We start from the raw sequence: 20223 nt of genomic DNA, 5'->3' as shown, positions 1-20223 counted from the left end.
TATTCACAATTCATGTGTAATGACAGGTGTAAATAAGGCCTATTAGGCCTTACATACTGTTCATATTCTACACCTTTGCGGTATGTTCCAGGTCAATTTGACCCATTCTAAGAATACCCTCATAAAAAGTGTCTATCCCAAATTTTGAACCACAGATGTGTTTAGAAATTATCAATAGCCGATCTGACTGATCAATAAATGTGTGATTAAACCTTGATTAACGTTTCAGAGAGCAGAGAGAGTGTATTTTTTAGCTTTTACAACAAAAACAGCTACTATCACACAATATCATGTCCTATTTTACCTAAGACATGAAAATATAACATAGCAATAATGATTGAAATGTATTATTGAAAGTGAAAATGACAAGAACTGTATGGAACTGTGGGGTTTATTGTATAACCATGTTGTTATGTAACACTCGAAATAATCACATCTCTGTAAATTATGTAAAGTTTTATGATGTTGCCTTTATAATTCCAGCCTGTGGATATATAGAATAAAACAGTGTTTCAGCCTCTTATTAGTATTTTTCTTGGTTTTCAGGCCATTGGGAGGTGACTGTCAGAAGAAATGCCGGTCCCAGTTGCCCTAGTACATCACCACCGGGACCATGGCGACTCCTTGGCCGATGAGAAGAGACAGGTGCTCCTATGGCTCCGCCTCCCTTACTAGATGGTCGGCGTCCTCCTTGATGCTCCTATGGTTGCCGTGGGTGTTGCTATGGCCCGCCCGAGCTGAACAAGTGGGCGGTGGGGGTCACGGAGGGAAGGCGCTCCACAGTTCCTTGTCGTCCCCTTCGTCGTCCTCCTCTTCATCTTCTTCTTCTTCCTCCTCCTCCTCGTCCCCCTCCAGCACTTCGGTGTGGGGTTTCAACACGAGGCAGAGTGGAGGGCAGCTGGACTGGCTGCTGTCGGAGAAGGGACCTTTCCACCGATGTCCAGAATACACCGAGTTCAGAGAGAGGTTCCAGCAGGGATTTTCTACCAGATACAAGATTTACAGGTGAGTGTGTTTGTGTGTGTGTGTGTGTGTGTGTGTGTGTGTGTGTGTGTGTGTGTGTTTGTGTGTGTGTGTGTGTTTGTGTGTGTGTAGCAGGATTTAGAGGATCAACAGGTGGAAGGAAAAAAATTGTGGTCTCACTTAAATGTAAGCGAGTGTCAGGTTGAGTGCCGGGGGCTTCTCAACCTTTTTTGGCTTGTGACTTTTTAATACAAAGACAGCTCTCCTGCAACCTCACATTACAGGTTTATGAGTTTGGAGGTGTTCAACTGAATAGTGATTCTCCTTTGTCAGATTTGTCCCATGTGTACTGTTTTTAGAGGCCGAAACAGTATTAATTAGGACTGGGTATGGTTTAAAAAATATGATACCAATACCAATCCTAGTACCCTTAAAGTGATCGTTTGACATTTCGATACTACTTGGTATCGATTCATTTTGGTCGAATAACATCAAGAGAATTTTGATTAATGTTGTGACTAAAATGAAGCGTCTTAAAGCTGCACCAATAAACACTTTTAAATAAAAGTCATGGGGTATAGTGTAACATTTAGCAGCTAAAGAGCCATATATGAATATGTATAAAAAAATCATTAATACAGCTTTTACTAGTGATAGGAAAATATATCTTACAAACAATATTACACCCATACATTATGTGTACTTGTTTGTTCTTGTGTAGGATCACAAGTCTTCATCAAATACAAATGTAAGAGACAAAATACACACAGGCAAAGGGCAGCAGATCATATCAAGCTCCTGTTTATCTGTACTGAGGCTTAGCTGCTAAATATTGACCTCATCTATTATATTTAGTAAGTATATTGATGAAGTATTTAGTACATATATTTAGAAAGTACATTTATACTTTTAATATATATACGTTGTAGATAAATTAGATCAAATAAAGGAGGAAATAAAATCATATACATACACAAAAGCAAACAGTAGAAGTCAATACTGTGCTATTTATTTATTTAGTACACATAGATCATGAACATAAAGGTTGTTATTTATCTCACATCTGCATTAGTTGAATATGGCACTAACTCCAAAATTCAATCAAGCCCTGTCTGTGTATGAGAACAAAAATATGTTCTGCATCACTTTCACTCCAAACATGTATTATTGTCAGGCACAGCTCTTTGTATTAAAATGTGCCGGGATGGGAGGAAATCTAATTCCACTGTCAGCACTGTGGGACAGCAATATCCTCTATCCTCTTGTAAAAAATGATTCTGTCTCCAAGGCTACAATGAGAAAAAAAGAAGAGGAAGAAGTAAAATATTTTTATTCAGCGTTTAGTAAAGTCCACCAGCTTTCTTCAAATCTCTGCTCATACATGTAGGTCAGTTTTCTCAGTTCAGAAGCTTTTGAATCAAAAATAAAGTCCTGTTTTTCTTCTACTAATACAGCATGTTTGGATGTTTCATTAGCTATTCGTTTGGAAATGAGCTGCTTGTGATGGATTTTCTGTCTTTATTTTCGGCGTCAATTAGTTCAAAGCTCACTTACTGCTACTGTTACGCATGTGGTCGTCGCTAATTTAACCAAATAAAATTTGTTCCGAATCGGACTCTTTAAAGAGCGACTAAACATGGATCAGAGGGAATGGTAAATGTATGATGTCTGAAAGATTAAAGTCAGAGCTTTAAATACTACCAGTGTAATTTGTGAATAGATAAAAAGGGGAGCAGTTGTTAATGTTGAGCGATGAGCACAGAATCGAGTGATGAAACTGTAATTCTGTCACATTTTCCTTCAACCCCCCCCCACCCCCCCAGCCTTCCTGCTGTTTCTCTCTACTCTGAGTTACGAGCTCTGCAGGAACAAGGAAAATGTAGTGCAGACCTGAACTACTGGAAAGACAATTTATGAGCATTCATTACAACTTGTAATATAAATATATATTTAAATCAGATATTTATTATAGTCATAGAAACATGCCTGTCCATACATTCAGCAGTCACTTACCTCAGGCGCTGCGATTCAAAGATGATACAGGATTATGTCTTGTCTTGACAGCTTATAACTCTTAACTCATAAAAAAAAGTCAAAAATCATTTTTATTGTTCAAATTTGCTAAAAAGTCTGCAGAGCTGCGGCATTTAAAGTGTGGAGTCAAACGCATCATAGAGTTTCACAAAGATTATCATTCACAATGAGCAGAAACCTTTTTTCCTTATAGGATTAGGTACAATACAAATCAACATGTGTTGTGAATCAAAACAGAACAGAAATCCAGATTACTGTCATTATGATCTGCAGAATATGAAGGATCAGATAAGGAGGATACTTTTATGTTTTTATAGTCACAGTGGGGCATTTGTAGTGTTCTCACCCCATGTAGTGACTGGTATGAACATTACATTTCTTTTGAATATTTGATAAGATAAGATATTCCTTTATTAATCCCACAATGTGGACATTTACAGTATTGCAGCAGCAAAGTGGATAGTAAAACTATAAGAGCATCAATAAAAAAGAATAACGAACAATACATAATAAGTAAAAAAGCAATAAAAAAACAATCGTAGTGAAAAATATAATAATAATCCTTGATTTCTTTCAACTTTCGACTGTCCTTCCTAGAAAAATAAAGAGTATCAGTTGTTTCAGCAAATGTCCAGAAATCAACATTTGTCTATGCCTGCAATCAGGTTTAAATCATCCTTTTCTCCACCCACCTAAAAAACATGCTGCTAGTGTTTTATGCTTTACAAAAGCATCAATATCTGGTGAGAAACACAGACAATTGCTGTGGACAGATATCCAAATCAGAGAGAACAAGATGCTCAATGTGGATGTACTGTATCTGTGTGTTCAGACAGAACACAAAGCAAATTTTAGATATGGCGCAATTACATCAAAGTCAATAGAAAGATGTGATTAGACACAAATTCACCTAGGATTTGACATGAGTTGAAAAAGTTTCAACTTTGGGGCTTTTATAAATCTGCTTCCTAAATGTACAAAGGAAAAGGAAGAGAAAAATGAATGAATTCAAAGTTCAGTTACAGGCAGATAGCCACACAAACAGACTCCCACAGGCACTTTCGCTTGTCGGCGGCTGGTGCTAGCTAGCTTATAGCTAACATGTCCGGTGATTATATTTACCTTAGAGCTAACATGTCCGGTGCTTATAGGTACCTTACAGCTAACATGTCCGGTGCTTATAAAGTAGGTACCTTACAACTAACATGTCCGGTGCTAATAGATACCTTACAGCTAACATGTCCGGTGCTTATAGGTACCTTACAGCTAACATGTCCGGTGCTTATAGGTACCTTACAGCTAACATGTCCGGTGCTTATAGGTACCTTACAGCTAACATGTCCGGTGCTTATAGGTACCTTACAGCTAACATGTCCGGTGCTTATAGATTCCTTACAGCTAACATGTCCGGTGCTTTTAGGTACCTTACAACTAACATGTCCGGTGCTAATAGATACCTTACAGCTAACATGTCCCGTGCTTATAGGTACCTTACAGCTAACATGTCCCGTGCTTATAGGTACCTTACAGCTAACATGTCCGGTGCTTATAGGTACCTTACAACTAACATGTCCGGTGCTAATAGATACCTTACAGCTAACATGTCCCGTGCTTATAGGTACCTTACAGCTAACATGTCCCGTGCTTATAGGTACCTTACAGCTAACATGTCCGGTGCTTATAGGTATCTTACAGCTAACATGTCCGGTGCTTATAGGTACCTTACAACTAACATGTCCGGTGCTTATAGGTACCTTACAACTAACATGTCCGGTGCTTATAGGTACCTTACAGCTAACATGTCCGGTGCTTATAGGTACCTTACAGCTAACATGTCCGGTGCTTATAGGTACCTTACAACTAACATGTCCGGTGCTTATAGGTACCTTACAGCTAACATATCCGGTGCTTATAGGTACCTTACAGCTAACATGTCCGGTGCTTATAGGTACCTTACAGCTAACATGTCCCGTGCTTATAGGTACCTTACAGCTAACATGTCCGGTGCTTATAGGTACCTTACAGCTAACATGTCCGGTGCTTATAGGTACCTTACAGCTAACATGTCCGGTGCTTATAGGTACCTTACAGCTAACATGTCCGGTGCTTATAGGTACCTTACAGCTAACATGTCCGGTGCTTATAGGTACCTTACAGCTAACATGTCCGGTGCTTATAGGTACCTTACAGCTAACATGTCCGGTGCTTATAGATACCTTACAGCTAACATGTCCCGTGCTTATAGGTACCATACAGCTAACATGTCCCGTGCTTATAGGTACCTTACAGCTAACATGTCCCGTGCTTATAGGTATCTTACAGCTATAACATGCTGTACATTGCTCGAGCTTAGATAAACAAAGTCAGGCAAGGCAAAAATTCACATTGTTTTTGTCTGGACATACCATTAGATATGGTAATTATGGCTTCAGAGAACTAAAAAGAAAGCAAACCCAGCCATTTATTAAATTTACACTTTTAAAGTTGCCCAATCACTAGGAGGCAAATAAATCCAAATAGTCTCGTATATGAACACGCAATACTTTGTTTGGGTTTTTTTTTTTGTGGTTAACAGAGAAATGTATCGTGGAAGCTAAAACTGCCTCAAGTTACTTGCCAAAAAAGTTATTTTTAATCATTCTCTGTGATGACCTATTCTCCCTTTTAAGGCCAAACAGTGTCCCGTCTGTTGAGGACAGTGTTTGCCGAGACAGTCGTCTCTGTGTGTCCAGAGGCTATTTGGCTGTGCGGTCTGTGAAATGGTGCAGTGCTGGACCACTTCGGTTCATGTCCACCCCTGTCTCCATTATCATTACTCCAAATTCAATACCAAATGTGATATTCGCAGTATCCGCTAGAGCCGCAATTTGAATTTCCATTTCCTCAGCTTGGAATATATACAGTATGCAATTTTTTTTCATAATGCCTGTCATTTCCTCTCCTCCTAACTTCATGAGCTCTTTAAAAATAGATTCTCTTAGCTCGTAGCCTTGAAAGTTCTCACAGCCGTTTGTACTGTCAGAAATATAGGCTTGCCTGAATATTATGTTTTAATTATCTATGGCTTTTTTTTTAATTCTTTGACTCTTATAGGAGATGACAGTGACAGTGTTTTGAAGTGAATCATACAGGCTCTCTGTCATTTTTTTTCCTTCTCTCTGCCTTACTGGCTGTCTTTTGCTAACTTCTATTCATCCAGGAAAAGTCAGTGGAGCATGGGAAGATATGTGACGGCCCCGGTTGGCAGTTATACAGTCAGTAATACTCACAGCCGGAGCCTGTCTTTTACGACCGCAGTTCTCCTGCTGCTCCTCGGGTCACTTGGACAGCAGGAGGTTAGAAACGTCTCATTCAAAGGCACTTTAACAGCTACTTATAGAAAATTGAGACTTTTAGCTGACCACTCTCTTCTAATGCGGAGCCGTTTCTCTTTCAAACTCGCTGTGTTTTACAAATACAAACTGACAGCGTTTTCCTGTCTCCCTCCCTCCTTCTTCCTCCTTCTCCCGCATCCTTTCCGCTCCCTTCCGTCTGTGTCTGCCTCAACCTGAATCAAATGGAAATGACAGCATCACTTACAGATGAAGGGGAAGCCTAGTGAGAAATGACAGGTGTAGGTTTCGTGACAGATTGTCGTAAGACTCGGGACGCGTTCAGTGATCAGTGAGAAGAAGACAAGACAAACTCCACCTCATGTGTTTTTCTTTCTCTGAGAAAGTTTTCAGATTTTTGGAGATTTTTCTTGTTCCCACCCTTTTTTATGCTCAGTATAGCCATAAAACTAAACCCATTTAATTCACTAAGATAGTGTATATACTGTCTCAGTGAATATTATATATCCTATATAATGCATCATTTACATGGACCATTTGCATTTGTGTCATTGCACCATGGCCGAATTTCCAATCCTCTACTATTATATTTATGTCTGTCGCCAACGTCAACATGTGAGTCACTGGGTTCACGCAGTTGCCTTACGTTGCCTCCTCTGGACTTTTTTCCTTATTTTTTTCCAATGCTCACATAACGCATGCAAGCAGCCAGCAACTTCCACATGATCGATTCTGTGTATGAACCTTTCATCAGAATTACTAAAGTTCATCAGAGGAGCTGAAGCTGATTTATTGGCAAACGGTATAATCATCATGAGGGTGATGTATTTCTAACCCTGAATCATCTTTGTCTAAAGATTGATATGAAATCCTGGCTGTAAAATAAGATTAGATATATTAAGATGAACTTTATTGATCCCCTGCATCAAAATGCAACAAGCAAACACAAGTACAGATGCATTTTAGTTAAGTTAAAAACTAGAATAATATATACATTTGAGCATCTGCTCAAACAACAGTAACAAGTAAAGTGAGGAGATGTTACATGTAAAAGTATAAATGTATAATTTAGATGCTTGCTTCTATGTTACAAAGGGACTGTGTGAAAATGATCAATAATGTGGTGACTACATAAAAAAACAATATCCTCCACAGCATATTTCCCCCCTTCACTCAAAAAACCCTCAAACATCCTCCCCTAAAATTCAAAATAATATAACAACACTGAATTATTACAGTTAGTTGCTCCATCTATTCCTAAAAGTGCATATAATAATTGTATTATACTCACACACATTAGAGGTAGAATTAGCAATTGCCCAATTTTTGCCAAAAATTGTGTATCCTTTGTGCAAATAATCCAACCACTCTCTCTTTTCTTTTCTTTTTTTTTTTAACCATGAGCCATTAAATAAACGGCTAATAGCGCTGTAGCTGAATGAGGGAAATAAGCACAGATTGCTGAGGAGCGTAAGCACTGTAATTTAAGTCCCACCACCATGAATGACAAATATTAAAAGTAAATATATTGCAGGAGAGCAGAATCAGTAGAGAGTCATACTACTAAGCTATGCTACTAAGAGTATCTACAGAAAACACTGATCATATTCACATAGTGACCCTAAACATAGGGGTCTAGGTGCATGATTCTCACTTGGAGTATGAGAGGTCCTGGGTTCAAATCCCGGACGAGCCCCCAATTTGTCGTGAACTTGCTCAGGGTTCAGACAAAGAAGGAGGAGAACACACGTTTGAATTCACAAAAGCAAAAGTAATTATTTAGGTAACTTGTTTACATAACTAAATCAAAACTACACATTTAATCTGTTGAATCAGACTGAGCAGGCCAGCTTTTAAAAGGTGGCCTAGCCCACAGTCAGGTCAACTGCTTCTACCTGATGACTTTCACTCTGCTTGGTTACTTCCTGGAAGGAGGAGAAAAAAAAGCAAGCAGACAAGCCAGGCAGAGCAAAAAACATCACAACATATAATGAAAAACCAAAAGTAATAGAAAAATAGAAAATAAGAACTCATGAGAAACATCCAAATACCTAAAAGCAAACCATGACATTTTTGCTCTGCAGTAGCTATAGAAAATTCCTGCTGTGTTTACTGGGTGTCTTCACATTGATACACACTCCACAGTATCACTGGGTCAAATTTAAAAAGCTGACATTAGCTGTGCCCTACCTGCACATCTCCATTATTTTGGCTTCAATCAATCTATTTCTTTACTTTCCCCATGAGTGGCCTCTTGTTGCCAAGGATGTAGCTGCCAATGAGGACACTGATATCCAATCCTATTCATGTCCTCAGTATTTAAGGAAATGTGAGGCTTTTAGCAACCTGATGCTAATGTGTAATTGTCAATTTTCCAGGTTGACAGCGACATCAAAGGTACATTATTTGTCACACATACAGTTTTACAGTGAGATTCAGCCTCTGCATTTAACTCATCCTAAGTACTTGGAGCAGTGGGCAGTAACTTGGTCATGGGCACTGACTGGAGAATCAACTCAACTCAACTTTATTTATAAAGCACTTTAAAACAACCACAGCTGAAACAAGGTGCTGTACACAAATAAATAAAACAACACAGGAACATAAAACAATTAACAAGAAATAAATACTAAAATTATTGTTTATAAAACAATAACTAAAAACAAACAGGAGCAGAGTCTCATGCAGGGTTGAAAGCCAAGGAATAAAAATGGGTTTTAAGACGAGTTTTAAAAATGGACAGTGAGGAGGCTAGTCTAATGTTTAAAGGAAGCTTGTTCCATAATTTAGGAGCGGCAACAGAAAAAGCTCTGTCCCCTCTGAGCTTCCGCTTTGACATCGGTACCTCCAGGAGCAGCAGATTAGCTGACCTGAGGCACGGAGCAGGAGCGTGGGGGTGAAGGAGCTCAGAGAGGTAAAGCGGACCTTACCAAGCTCATATACATGTTTTTTGGCAATGGGAGCACAGGGAGAACATGCAAACTCCACACACCAGGTATCGAACCCAAAACCTTCTTGCTGTAAGGCAACAGTGCTAACCACCATGCCACCATGCTGCCCCTCACCTTCTATTTATAAATGTAGGTCTCAGCTCCAGTGTCAGATCCTGTGGTGGTCAACAGAAGCAATATGATTATATTTCCTCACCTTATCTTTACCAAACTTTAACCATTGTGACTCCAAACCAGATAACTCTCATATGAATGTTTGTGCAATATGGTTTTTGGAAGGCATTGATAAACTGATGACAAGGTTGTCAAAACAGAAAACACTCATCTTTGGGGTAATATGGAACACAATAACAAAACAAAAACCCACCTAACCAAACAAACCAAAAAAAATCAGTTTCTTTAGATTGGAGGACTTTTTGGAACAACTCAAAGGTGAGTCTGAGTCACTCTGGCAGGTGAAGCTCTCACTTCACTAACTGTCAGAGGTCTTTGTGCGCTAAGCCTCCCTGCACTGGGGATAAAATGTGTACTTCTATTTCCCTTTAACAGCTTTTAGTATAAAGTTGTCCTCAGTTGCCAAGTAACTAGCAGAGCTGGGATGCTGAGTGAAGTTTTGAAAGCGAGAAGTGGCTTCATTTTAAATTTGGATGGAGTCATGACTCGGTCGTTCGTAAGAGTAGAAATGATTCACCTCGCTTCATTGGCTGCCCCCTTTGTGTATGTACTTAGTAAATGCACACATTTCTGAGATTGTTTTGCTTTTCATATAATTGTCTTCACATCCCCCGTTACCCACGACAACAAAGCACTTGTACATTCGAGCCAACACATCCTACTCCAAGTATTACTCAACAACATTGGCACTCTTCCTTCCAATTTGTATTGAAACAATGACAGTGGCGGTGAAACAAGGCCAGCGGGGGCCAGACAACAGGGGCTACATGGAAACAGTGCCAAACCAGGATGAAATGATTACTTCTCAAAAGTTTTTTTCTTACGTTGGATCTGCATAATCATATTTTATGTTACACGATTTTAGAAAAATACATTACAAGATTTCCCTTTTACTTCTATACCTTTATTTCCCCTCTTGTTATAGTATCATTCATCACAAAAGAATCTTCAGAGTTCAGTTGGGAAACATTAAACATTTTCTGTGCAGTAATGGAAATGCTAATCAGTGTAATTCTCACTGGAGTTATGAGGAACATCATTTTATGGAGATTTTGGAGATAATGTACAAATGGATAGATGAATGAAAAGACTGATCAAAGTCATAATGCTTGCAATTAGTCTATAATTATAATTATATGTGCGAGTAACTCATTATTTTGCATATCATGTAGCGGTGAGCCTGCATTAAGAGATAAGTATGATGACTGTATGGTCACACATACATATTTGGTGTAAACAGTGACTCCATTACAATGTGTAAAAGGCACTTCTCTACTTCTCGTACTTGTGTGACCTCACTAATGCTTATATCTGATTATCATTAAAGAAAATGAGTGCCGGCAGGCTTTACCCTGCATTAACTTTCCACAGAGCAAGAGCAAAATTGGCTGCTCTCATTAGCTTTTTATAAGGGGTAATGGAGATGGGAATACATGGTAGCCACATTTTCCTGGGCTAACCGTAATCCTTTAAATCCTTTAATCTCATCATCGCACAAGTTACATCAACCACTATAGCCTTAAACACGCTGGAAAACTATCAATAGATGGGGGTCGTGATGTCTGCCCTTCCTGTGAGTTTGCAGTTTTGTTTTAAAGCTGTAGTCTTTCAAGAAATCCCACTCAAACTCCATGCTGGAAGGGGATTATTTGAAAATTGTGAACTATTAGGTACATGTGTGCAATCTAATGCAATCGAATACAACTGCTCTGCCATAAATTCTAATCTCATGAAGGCTTGGCTGTAAATTAACTGGGCCCGTTTTACAGTAATGAGCTCTATAATAAAATCCTACACTGTTACGGCTTTATAAATAACTATATTGAAGCAGTCAGTGCAACTTAAATGTAATCTATTCTATTGTGTGACATTAGCTGAGGTTGGTATAGGGCACATAAAGACTTGTTTAGGACTTCAAATCAAAAGTTTAGGACCTGACTTAGGATTTGTATTATTTGACTTTTACAACACCACGATGAAGCTTCTTATCCTTTTTAAAATACAGCACACTTTATAACAGTGTTTTTTTCCTCAAATCAAGCAATTCTAGCATCTTTTTCAGGCATTTTTTTCTGTTAAACATGTCAAACAAGCACAAGGACATTATAACCTATCTCAGTTGTTTCCAAAGGGCTCCCTAATGGGTCCCCTGCGGATCTACAAGCAGATTCAGATTAGTTTGCTTTGACCTCTATCTTTCTCTGTAGGTTAGAACAATGACACAATGAGTTTCAACATCTGCTGTTAGTCCACCCATCGATGAGTTGGCCAGCGGGAAATTAATCAGTGATCATTTGGATATACTGACTGAAAATCAAAGTCACTTATCAAGCAAAAGCTGCTCCTTCCAGTGTCTTTAATGTGAGAATTTGCTGCCTTTCTCTGTTTTATAACCAAGGCAACAGGAATAGCTTTGAGCTTTAGACTGTTGTTGCAATTTTCACTGTTTTCTGACATTTATAGACAAAGCTTTTATTTGATTAATCAAGAAATTATTCAACAAGAAGATAATAATGAAAATAAAGAGCCCTAATCTGCTGCTGTCATACCCTTACGTGAGAACAATTGTCTGGTGTGTGTGTGTCTGTGTGTGTGTCCCTGACATTAAAAGATTTCAGGAACCCTTGATTCAAATATCATTCAACCAATTACATTAACTAATAATATATATTTTTTAAGGTCTGGCAGTTGTTAAATGATTCGGAGCCCCAAAATTATAAAAGCAGGTTACCTATTTGTTTGTTCAATATAATAATATTTTTAATGTATTTATTATTTAGTACAAAACAAAAAAGATCAAATGGTCATTAACAAAGAAATGTATTTTAAGTGAAATCTGAACTCACACTTTTAGGTCTGATTCTTAAAAAAAATTCAGTCTGATGGAGAAACTTAACGAGCATACTTTGACCAAATGAGTTGCTCTTTATCCAATTTGAACATTATATCACCTGAAACTAATGCACAGGAGAGTGTCCTCTGGCTACATGTGGCTAGCTAAGAACATACCAGTGTGGGCAATAATCACACTGTTTTTAATTTGCACCTGTCTGAAATGACAAAGATCTGTCAAGCAGTTCTCATAGAGACAGAGACGGGGGTTCTGCATAATTTTCACTTCTGTTTCCGGTGGGGTTGAGAAAACATTGATGGGGGCAGTGGGATGATTGGTGGGGGTGGGGACTGGGGGGCTTCTTCTGTGGTCCACAACATCAGAGACAGTGAGAGCTCAGTATGGACAGAGCAGCAGGGCAGAAACAGGCCTGTGGCTCTGTGATGGAAACAGTTAGGAGGCAACAGCCTGCGCAGCGGGAAACACTTGCCTGTTGGGCACAGCGTGTGTGCGTGTGTTTGTATGTGGTCGTGCATGCATTTGTGTACAATCGATCACACATTGCACTGCCACACACACGTACACAAACAAAGAGGGTCCTTGCAGTCTCTTTGATATGGTAACCTCTCTATTTCAGAAAGGGATGAAACAAAAGAGGCGCCAACTGCTGCGCCCACAACCACTGGACTTTAACACCAACTGGGTTCAAACACTCATAGAGGAAGATGAAGAGAGGAAAACACAACCAGTGAAATAAACAACAGATATGCATACATTTAAGTAAAAGAACAAGAGTCACAGTATCTTTGGAATTATGTTACTATAATCCACAATAATAATTCCTGTGTTTTAAATATTCATTTCTACACACACATATTGCTTGTCAGGGCATAGCAGACATACAGTGCAGTCATTAAAAAAACAAAACAATTCAGTGATGATTAGTGTATTTTTCCTCGGGGTAGAGGGTTCAATTTCTTTTTGTCACTGAACACTGAAAATCATTTAGATATGAAGTTTTGATATGAATTATTTTACTTTATTGGTGCTGCTGGGCAAACTGGTAACCACCACCATATCAGTCAAATCAATGCTATTAATACTCCATGCACCACCACCACCAACACCACCACCACCATTCCTCTCCTTATTGTTTTCATCATGTTGCCTACTTGGATCAGTCTTAACTCCAAGAACATGAATTCCTATCCTGTCATTTAGTGGAGACATGGAAAAGCATCCTCAAAATGAAAAAAATCAGTGTCAGTACATTGAGTATGATACTTTCACATGTTTTCTCCTATTTATTCTTTTTTAATATTGGGACCGTGCTGCATGGTGATTTGGTACTTTAAATGAAATTGAGCCAAAAGAAGATTATAAATGCAGTTGTAAGAACAACACATTTTACTCATATCTTGGGATGTTTGATCTAAAAGGAAAATTCATTTTATTTGAATTATAACTATTCTAATTATCTATTGGATGTCAGCAAACACATAGTTACATCTATATTTTTACATAGGATTAGCATGCTAGGCTAATAGTCCGGCTGTGTGACTTTATGATGTACCAGAGTACCCAAACACTGTAAACACACCTATAACTTGCCCAGCATGGTGCTGTTAAAGTGGAGATATCTTATTTTATAGTCCATGGGTTGCACACAACACAGCACAGCTATGCTAAAGATGCTAGCCATGTTAACTAGCTGCTAGCCACCATGCAGGCTTGTAAAATCAAAAAAAAAAATCCAAGCCAAAAAAATGGTTCATGATTTTAACACAGCTTGTTTTTGTGTATATGCTCATAGACCATAGTATAATGACAACAATACACTTCTGATACGGAAGATAATGGATGAACCTCATCTCTTACTTCCAGAACACTTCACTGTGTGTTACAGCTTACAAAGTAAAGAAAAATAAAATCGACTTCTTCGTTCTTTCCACTGCAAATTCCAGGATTTGAATTAAGATTGAATGAATAGCATGTTTTCAGTGGAAGTTTTTAATGGAGACAGCAGCAGCTTTGTCTGACAATGTTTGTTGGTAATGAGGAATTTGATATCACTATGTGGCTGAAAGTCAAAGCAACACAGACAAAAGATGACACCCAGATATTATCATTACTCCCAGAGTTTGAAGAAATGACTTTAATAATGTACAATAACTTACTTACTTTTATCTTTTGATACATATACCAGATAATCACTTGCTTCAAATACAAATCACACAGGATTTGTGTTTGGTTTTGAGTCACTGAATGAATATTTGTAAGAAACAGCACAGAATTGGATTGTGTCTTTTCATTGCTTTGATTTTATTCGGCAAAAAGAAGACAAGAACACTGATGTGCCTGGTCACCCCCAGGAGAAGCAGTTCAGTTCAGTTCTGTCAGCTTTTGAAAGTAGACAGAATCCAACCAAAGACTAGGGTTACACCAGGGCCTTGGGTAGTGAATAACCTATTGCGCTTAGGGAGAAAGCGATAATGAACAATCTGCCACCTTTTATAGAAATGAGCTTAGCAGTGATAGTGAGGGATGGGGGGAAGCATCTGTAAAGCATCAGGTGCATGCAAAAAAGAACCTTGTTCTTAGAAAATAAATATCTACAACTATGAATTGATTTGAGAGTTGTTTGAGAGCAAGGTAACCTTTAATATGAGCTATTTGCCATGTATGTGCTTGGTATTCAAAATGGAATGCAAAACTTTCAAAGAATTATTTGTGTGAAAGATTGACAGTTTAATATGATGTGTCTTTGTGTGTGGAATTCTGTTTGGCCTCTATCCAGATTATCTTCATGAAATAATGGACAGACAAAGTATTGATTCAAACACCTTGAAATTGTCAGCTCACAAAACTCACAAAGAATTTTTCATATTTAAAGGAATATTTTACTGAGAAATGTCTCGAATACTGCAAACAGATTATACTCACAAGCAGTCATTACAATAGAGACTAGATGTACCAACACATCCATAGCAGCATGTGCTGAAAATCCACTTCACCTCAACTACTTGAATAGTATTCTTATGTCCCTAATAGACTTTATTCACAAAGCCCTCCACTGCTGCACTCTTTCCTGCAGCCTCTGTTCCTTAGACACCAACCTTCCAACCCAAAACAGCTGTGATGGTTCCAACTTTGCTAGAATCAGGAATACCCCTAATTCAACATTTTAAAAAAACGCTTTTTTAATGTTGTATTTTGTGCTTTTATTGTGTTTTACATTTTTATGGTTACTCGTCTAATTTCTCATGTGATAGGCTAATACCAGAAAGGTATCAATTAGAAAGGGTAAAGGAAGTAGTTCACGTAGTTGATTTGGACATCCTGATTCATGTGGTTTTTAAGACATTTGCATGGTTCTCACTGAGCAACTTTTAATCTCTTTAAGTATTTAAACAGCAAACAAACACCTGTGTCAAGCCAATCACAATTAAACATTCTCAGTCACCATGGGACAAAAATGGTTAACAGTTTTTTCTGACAATGTTCAATGTATTCATGTATATGTGAGTGAGTGCTTCTTCCCCTAAAGCAGCAAATGTATTTAAAAGTACAATAATTAGCCTTGAATGCATTTTTTATTCTGCTTTTGCTTACTTATTTGAAGTTTGTGAGGCAAAACAGAGAAAATCAGTAAGGGACTTGCATCCCTACTTCGCAAACACATCATGCCTGCACGTCAAAGTGGATACTTACTAAACAGAAGATACAAAAATGAGAGAGAGCGAGTTGTGGAAAGTACATTTCCTAGTTTTGATGTATAGATTCCCAGTAGGACCTAGTGCGAAATGTGGAGACTTGCTTCACTAAGTCCCTTAGAGAACAACCAGGGCACATAAATTCATACATGCATACATCGCAAATATTTGAACACCTGACACACTTACACCTCAGCCTCCTGCTTAGTGTGTGTGTATATGTTTGTGCTTGAGAGAGAGAGAGAGAAAAGGAGAGAGAGAAAGAGAGAGAGAGAGAGAAAAGGATAGAGAGGTAGATAGAAAAAGAACTTAGAGAACACAGAGAAAATAAAACATCAAAAAGAGCTTTCTGTCGAAGAAGATTAAGTTAGATACAACACTGATGGGATGGAAATCCAGGCAATATTTTCCTCTTTTTTCATCATCAAAAGATTATGTTTTCTGAATAAAACCCTCCACTCTCCCCTCACGTACAACCCCCACTTAAACACTTATTCAGATAACCACAGCAGCACACTGTCTACTTTGCTCCCTATGGCCTCTCTCACTGCATCTCTCTGTAAGAAACATGTACTGTAGGAATTAAAGCCAATGAGTTCAAAGAATCAACGGATCTGATCTGTGGGATTTGATTAGCTCATGTTTATGTTGAATCAGACTTTCTGCTGTAACTTTAGATTTCATTCACCCTGAACGGGACATATGAAAAAACATCAGAAAATTGGATTCCTGTTAATGTTTGCAATTATTTTTGGTTTTTACTCATTTTTACAAAATTACCCAATTTCTTTTTAACTTTTGAAAGTGATCAGTTGCTGAGATCACTTTCATCCAATCGTTTTTGTCAATATGTATTTTTAGTGTTTCCTGCTGCAAAAATAGACTCCACTACAGCATACAACAACTGGATGTTGTGTGGCGTGGATAACTTCAAGCCTTTCTCCTGGAAATTACTCTCATTTAAAACTAAATTGCAACTGAAAATATGTTTCGCCAGAAATGGAAAACTGGCTCTCAAAATAAGGAGAAAATGTTATTAATTAACATATTTGTCAACTGGTTAAAATGTTGTTACTGAACATGAGTTCAGACAAGCTCCGCAATATCTTACCTTGCTTCACAATGTCTACTAATAGAAACTACAGCAATATTAAACCTTTTAGACCTTTAGACCTTTAAACTTTTTGTTTAGGCACTGGTAACACTTGGATAAGGGTTAGTGAAAACTGAAACTGAGACCATGAACCAACCGGAACAAATGTGCTTTTATTGCCTGAACGCGTCGGATACAAATCCGGGTCTTGCAGCACAATGTCTGCTAGTAGAAACTGCAGCAATATCAAACCTTTTAAACCTTTAAACCTTTTGTTTAGGCACTGGTACAGTTGGCTAATTTGAGTGAAAGATCATGGTCTTGGTTTAATAGCGAAACTAACACCATGAACCAAAGTGCTTTTATTGCCTAAATGCATAGGACGCAAACTTGGGTCTGTGGTGTCAGGGTCCTGTATCTGTAATGTTTCCCATCCACCCTTGCTCACAGCGTTCTTCGATTGAATGTGATTTAATGTGCCACAGCAGCTCCACCCCGTCTGTGGTGGTATTTTATGCGATCTTATGCCTCTATTCACATGATTGAGATTGAATAAAGTACTCAAATGGTATCGATATCACTTTAAGGGTACTTGGATTGATACTGGCGTCGTACTTTTTTTAACGATACCCAGCCATACTTGGAAACATAATCCAGGCAGTGATTGTGTTTGTCAGCACAACATAATTGGGAATGCAACTGGGTTGTGTATTAATGTAATTCCTAGTAGACAGGGTTGACAACTCAGAAAAAACCTCCCAGTAGATTTTTGCCAGGAAAACATGATTTTTGTATCAAATTTTTCGCATTTCAACCAGTTTTTACCAGTAAATACAAGGAATGGGTTTGAGGATTCAGATGATTGGTATCAATGCCATTAGGGGTAGGTCTGAGAGGTATTTATCCTCAACTGTTCTGGCTGTGTGAGAAATTACCCCTTCCAGCACTTGCTAAGTATTCATTTTTGAGGGAAGAACCACTTTGCCTCAGATGATTCAGTAAGTTAACTTCAGTTTCGGTTCAGCTGTGTTTGCATTTGTTAGAAAAATTGTTGCCTGGAGCTTCATTCACAGAGGCCCAGTTCATCTCTTACTTTAAGGTGGATAAGAGTTTGCCAGTGCATGATAAGCAGTGTAAAATCATTATTAAACTGAGCTGATTTGTAATTTTTTGTAATTTGTCTTAGCAGCTGACTGTCTGCTGCAAGGACCCTTTCCCATTGCACACATACCCTTCCACCTTACTGGCCTGACTACAGGATACAAAGCAGTCACTAGAGTAAATTGCAGTTCTCTCCAATTGCAAATGTTAGAGTTGCTTGACATAGTTTAGGATGCAAGTATATAAATGTTCATTGGGGTTCTGTTGAGTAACCAAGCAGAACCGCTGGATTTGAATGAAGACACACAACATCTGTAGCTCTTCCTAACAAAAACATGATTGATTGTTAATAAAAACAGTGAATAGAAAGGTAGAGGTTTCTGGCACAACTTCACCTACTTCCAAGGTGCATGGAGAAGGAAACAAGTCTCAAGAAAGTCAAAGCTCCAGCAACACTTGTGGTATATAACTTAATTAATAGACCAACGTGTTTCGGATTGTGGCCTTCATCAGGGTCATGTGGCCTTAGTCAGGGTGATGACTGAATTGCCTTGGTCTAAGAACAATGTATAGACACCTCTTAATAAATATAAACATTTTAGTAATTATTAAACACACAAAACCCTATTTAATGATCCAGCTATATCTTTTGTTAGTAAATCATGTTGCTGTCCAGATTGACTTCAGTCAAGGGAGACTACTCTAAAGATATAGAGACAAAGTTGATTTGAGTTGCATTTGGACTTTTTTTTATCATTACAAGGGCCGTTTCAGACTTTGTTTGAAGCCTAGACCCAGATTTGCTCAGGGAATGGAAGCCTTCATTATGAATTTGTTTTTACACAATCATGAGACTCCTTCCAAACCTCTTCCATTGCAACATTGTATCCCATCAACATCTCAAATCTGTAAAGCCATTTTTGTGAATTTGGAGACAATCTAGAGATACTTGTATTATTGTTACTTTCAGTTTAGTGGGTAGCATTTACTGTAAGAAACCAAGACCATTTTTTCTTGGTCCATGCATTCCCACCATCAAGCTAAAATGAATGCAGTGATCAGCCCACTGATCCGTGTTCAGACAATCAGACTACTTAACCAATCGTGCTATTCAGCTTCCATCGTGTGAAGCCTTGTCTTTCGCATCTCATTTGGACTCCAATGTGCTGAGAGCAGAGCACATTTCGGCACCACACCAGAGTTCAGCAACAACTTTCACACTTCAGCAGACAAAACATACTCTTGGGTAGAACTGCCTCGGGTCAACTCTCCGACTGTTCCAAGCTGAAAAACACCTTGAAAATTAGGTGGTGCTAAAATGTTGGCAGCATAGAAGCATGGGACACACAGTATAGCTGCAGCTAATTGGGAAAATAAAGAGCCTGCTGATTAGTGATTGGCACCCCGTAGTGAGCGTAAGGGTTGAAGGAGGTTGATTTAGTCTTAGATGATAGAGTGAACCAGGGGGCAGTTGCCTTTTGAATTTTAAATAAAAGGAAGTAGAAAGAAGCCATGAGGGAGAGCTGGGGTGCAGTAATGAGCCTTCTTGATTTAACTTTTGCTAAGATCCATTTATCTGATTTGTACATTTCAAACCTTTTGCCAGTGGACTTTTGGAATCTGACAGGAATGCTATTTGCTCAGTTATTTATTAGACTAATACATTGCTGGGTTCATGTTTTAAAATCAAAGACTGATGATGATATTTCCAGCAACACTGTCCTGTATTACAAATTATTCTGGTTCTGGTGCTGCAGTAGAAATGATCAATCACCAGACCTCCAAGGCGACAGCAGAGCCAGACGATGACTAAAGGCCTCAACATGCTTCAAACACAGGGTTTGTCGGATCGTCTGACAGGTTCTGACAGTTTTTGTAATGTTCCAAATCAGACTATCAGTGAATAACACCCCATTTCATGCAGCAGATGTCCAGATATGTGGAAATATGAGAGTAAGACAGCTGTCTTTTTTCATTTTTCACACAGCTACTTCCATGAATGATTTTATGGATGAGAGACCACCCGAAA

At 38.4% G+C, this 20223-nt stretch overlaps 1 protein-coding gene across 1 annotated transcript in view; it reads left to right on the top strand.

Moving 5' to 3' along the window:
- Positions 1 to 613: 613 nt before the first annotated feature.
- Positions 614 to 20223, top strand: part of brinp2 (bone morphogenetic protein/retinoic acid inducible neural-specific 2) — a 142241-nt gene continuing 122631 nt past the window's right edge. The window contains exon 1 of the mRNA XM_062428738.1: positions 614 to 1005. Within this exon, the coding sequence (XP_062284722.1) occupies positions 614 to 1005 (392 nt within the window). The remainder of the gene's footprint in view (positions 1006 to 20223) is intronic.

The sequence above is a fragment of the Scomber scombrus genome, chromosome 11 (genome assembly GCF_963691925.1).
Source record: "Scomber scombrus chromosome 11, fScoSco1.1, whole genome shotgun sequence".
Taxonomy (NCBI): Eukaryota; Metazoa; Chordata; class Actinopteri; order Scombriformes; family Scombridae; genus Scomber; species Scomber scombrus.
This window is presented reverse-complemented; position numbering and strand designations above follow the sequence as displayed.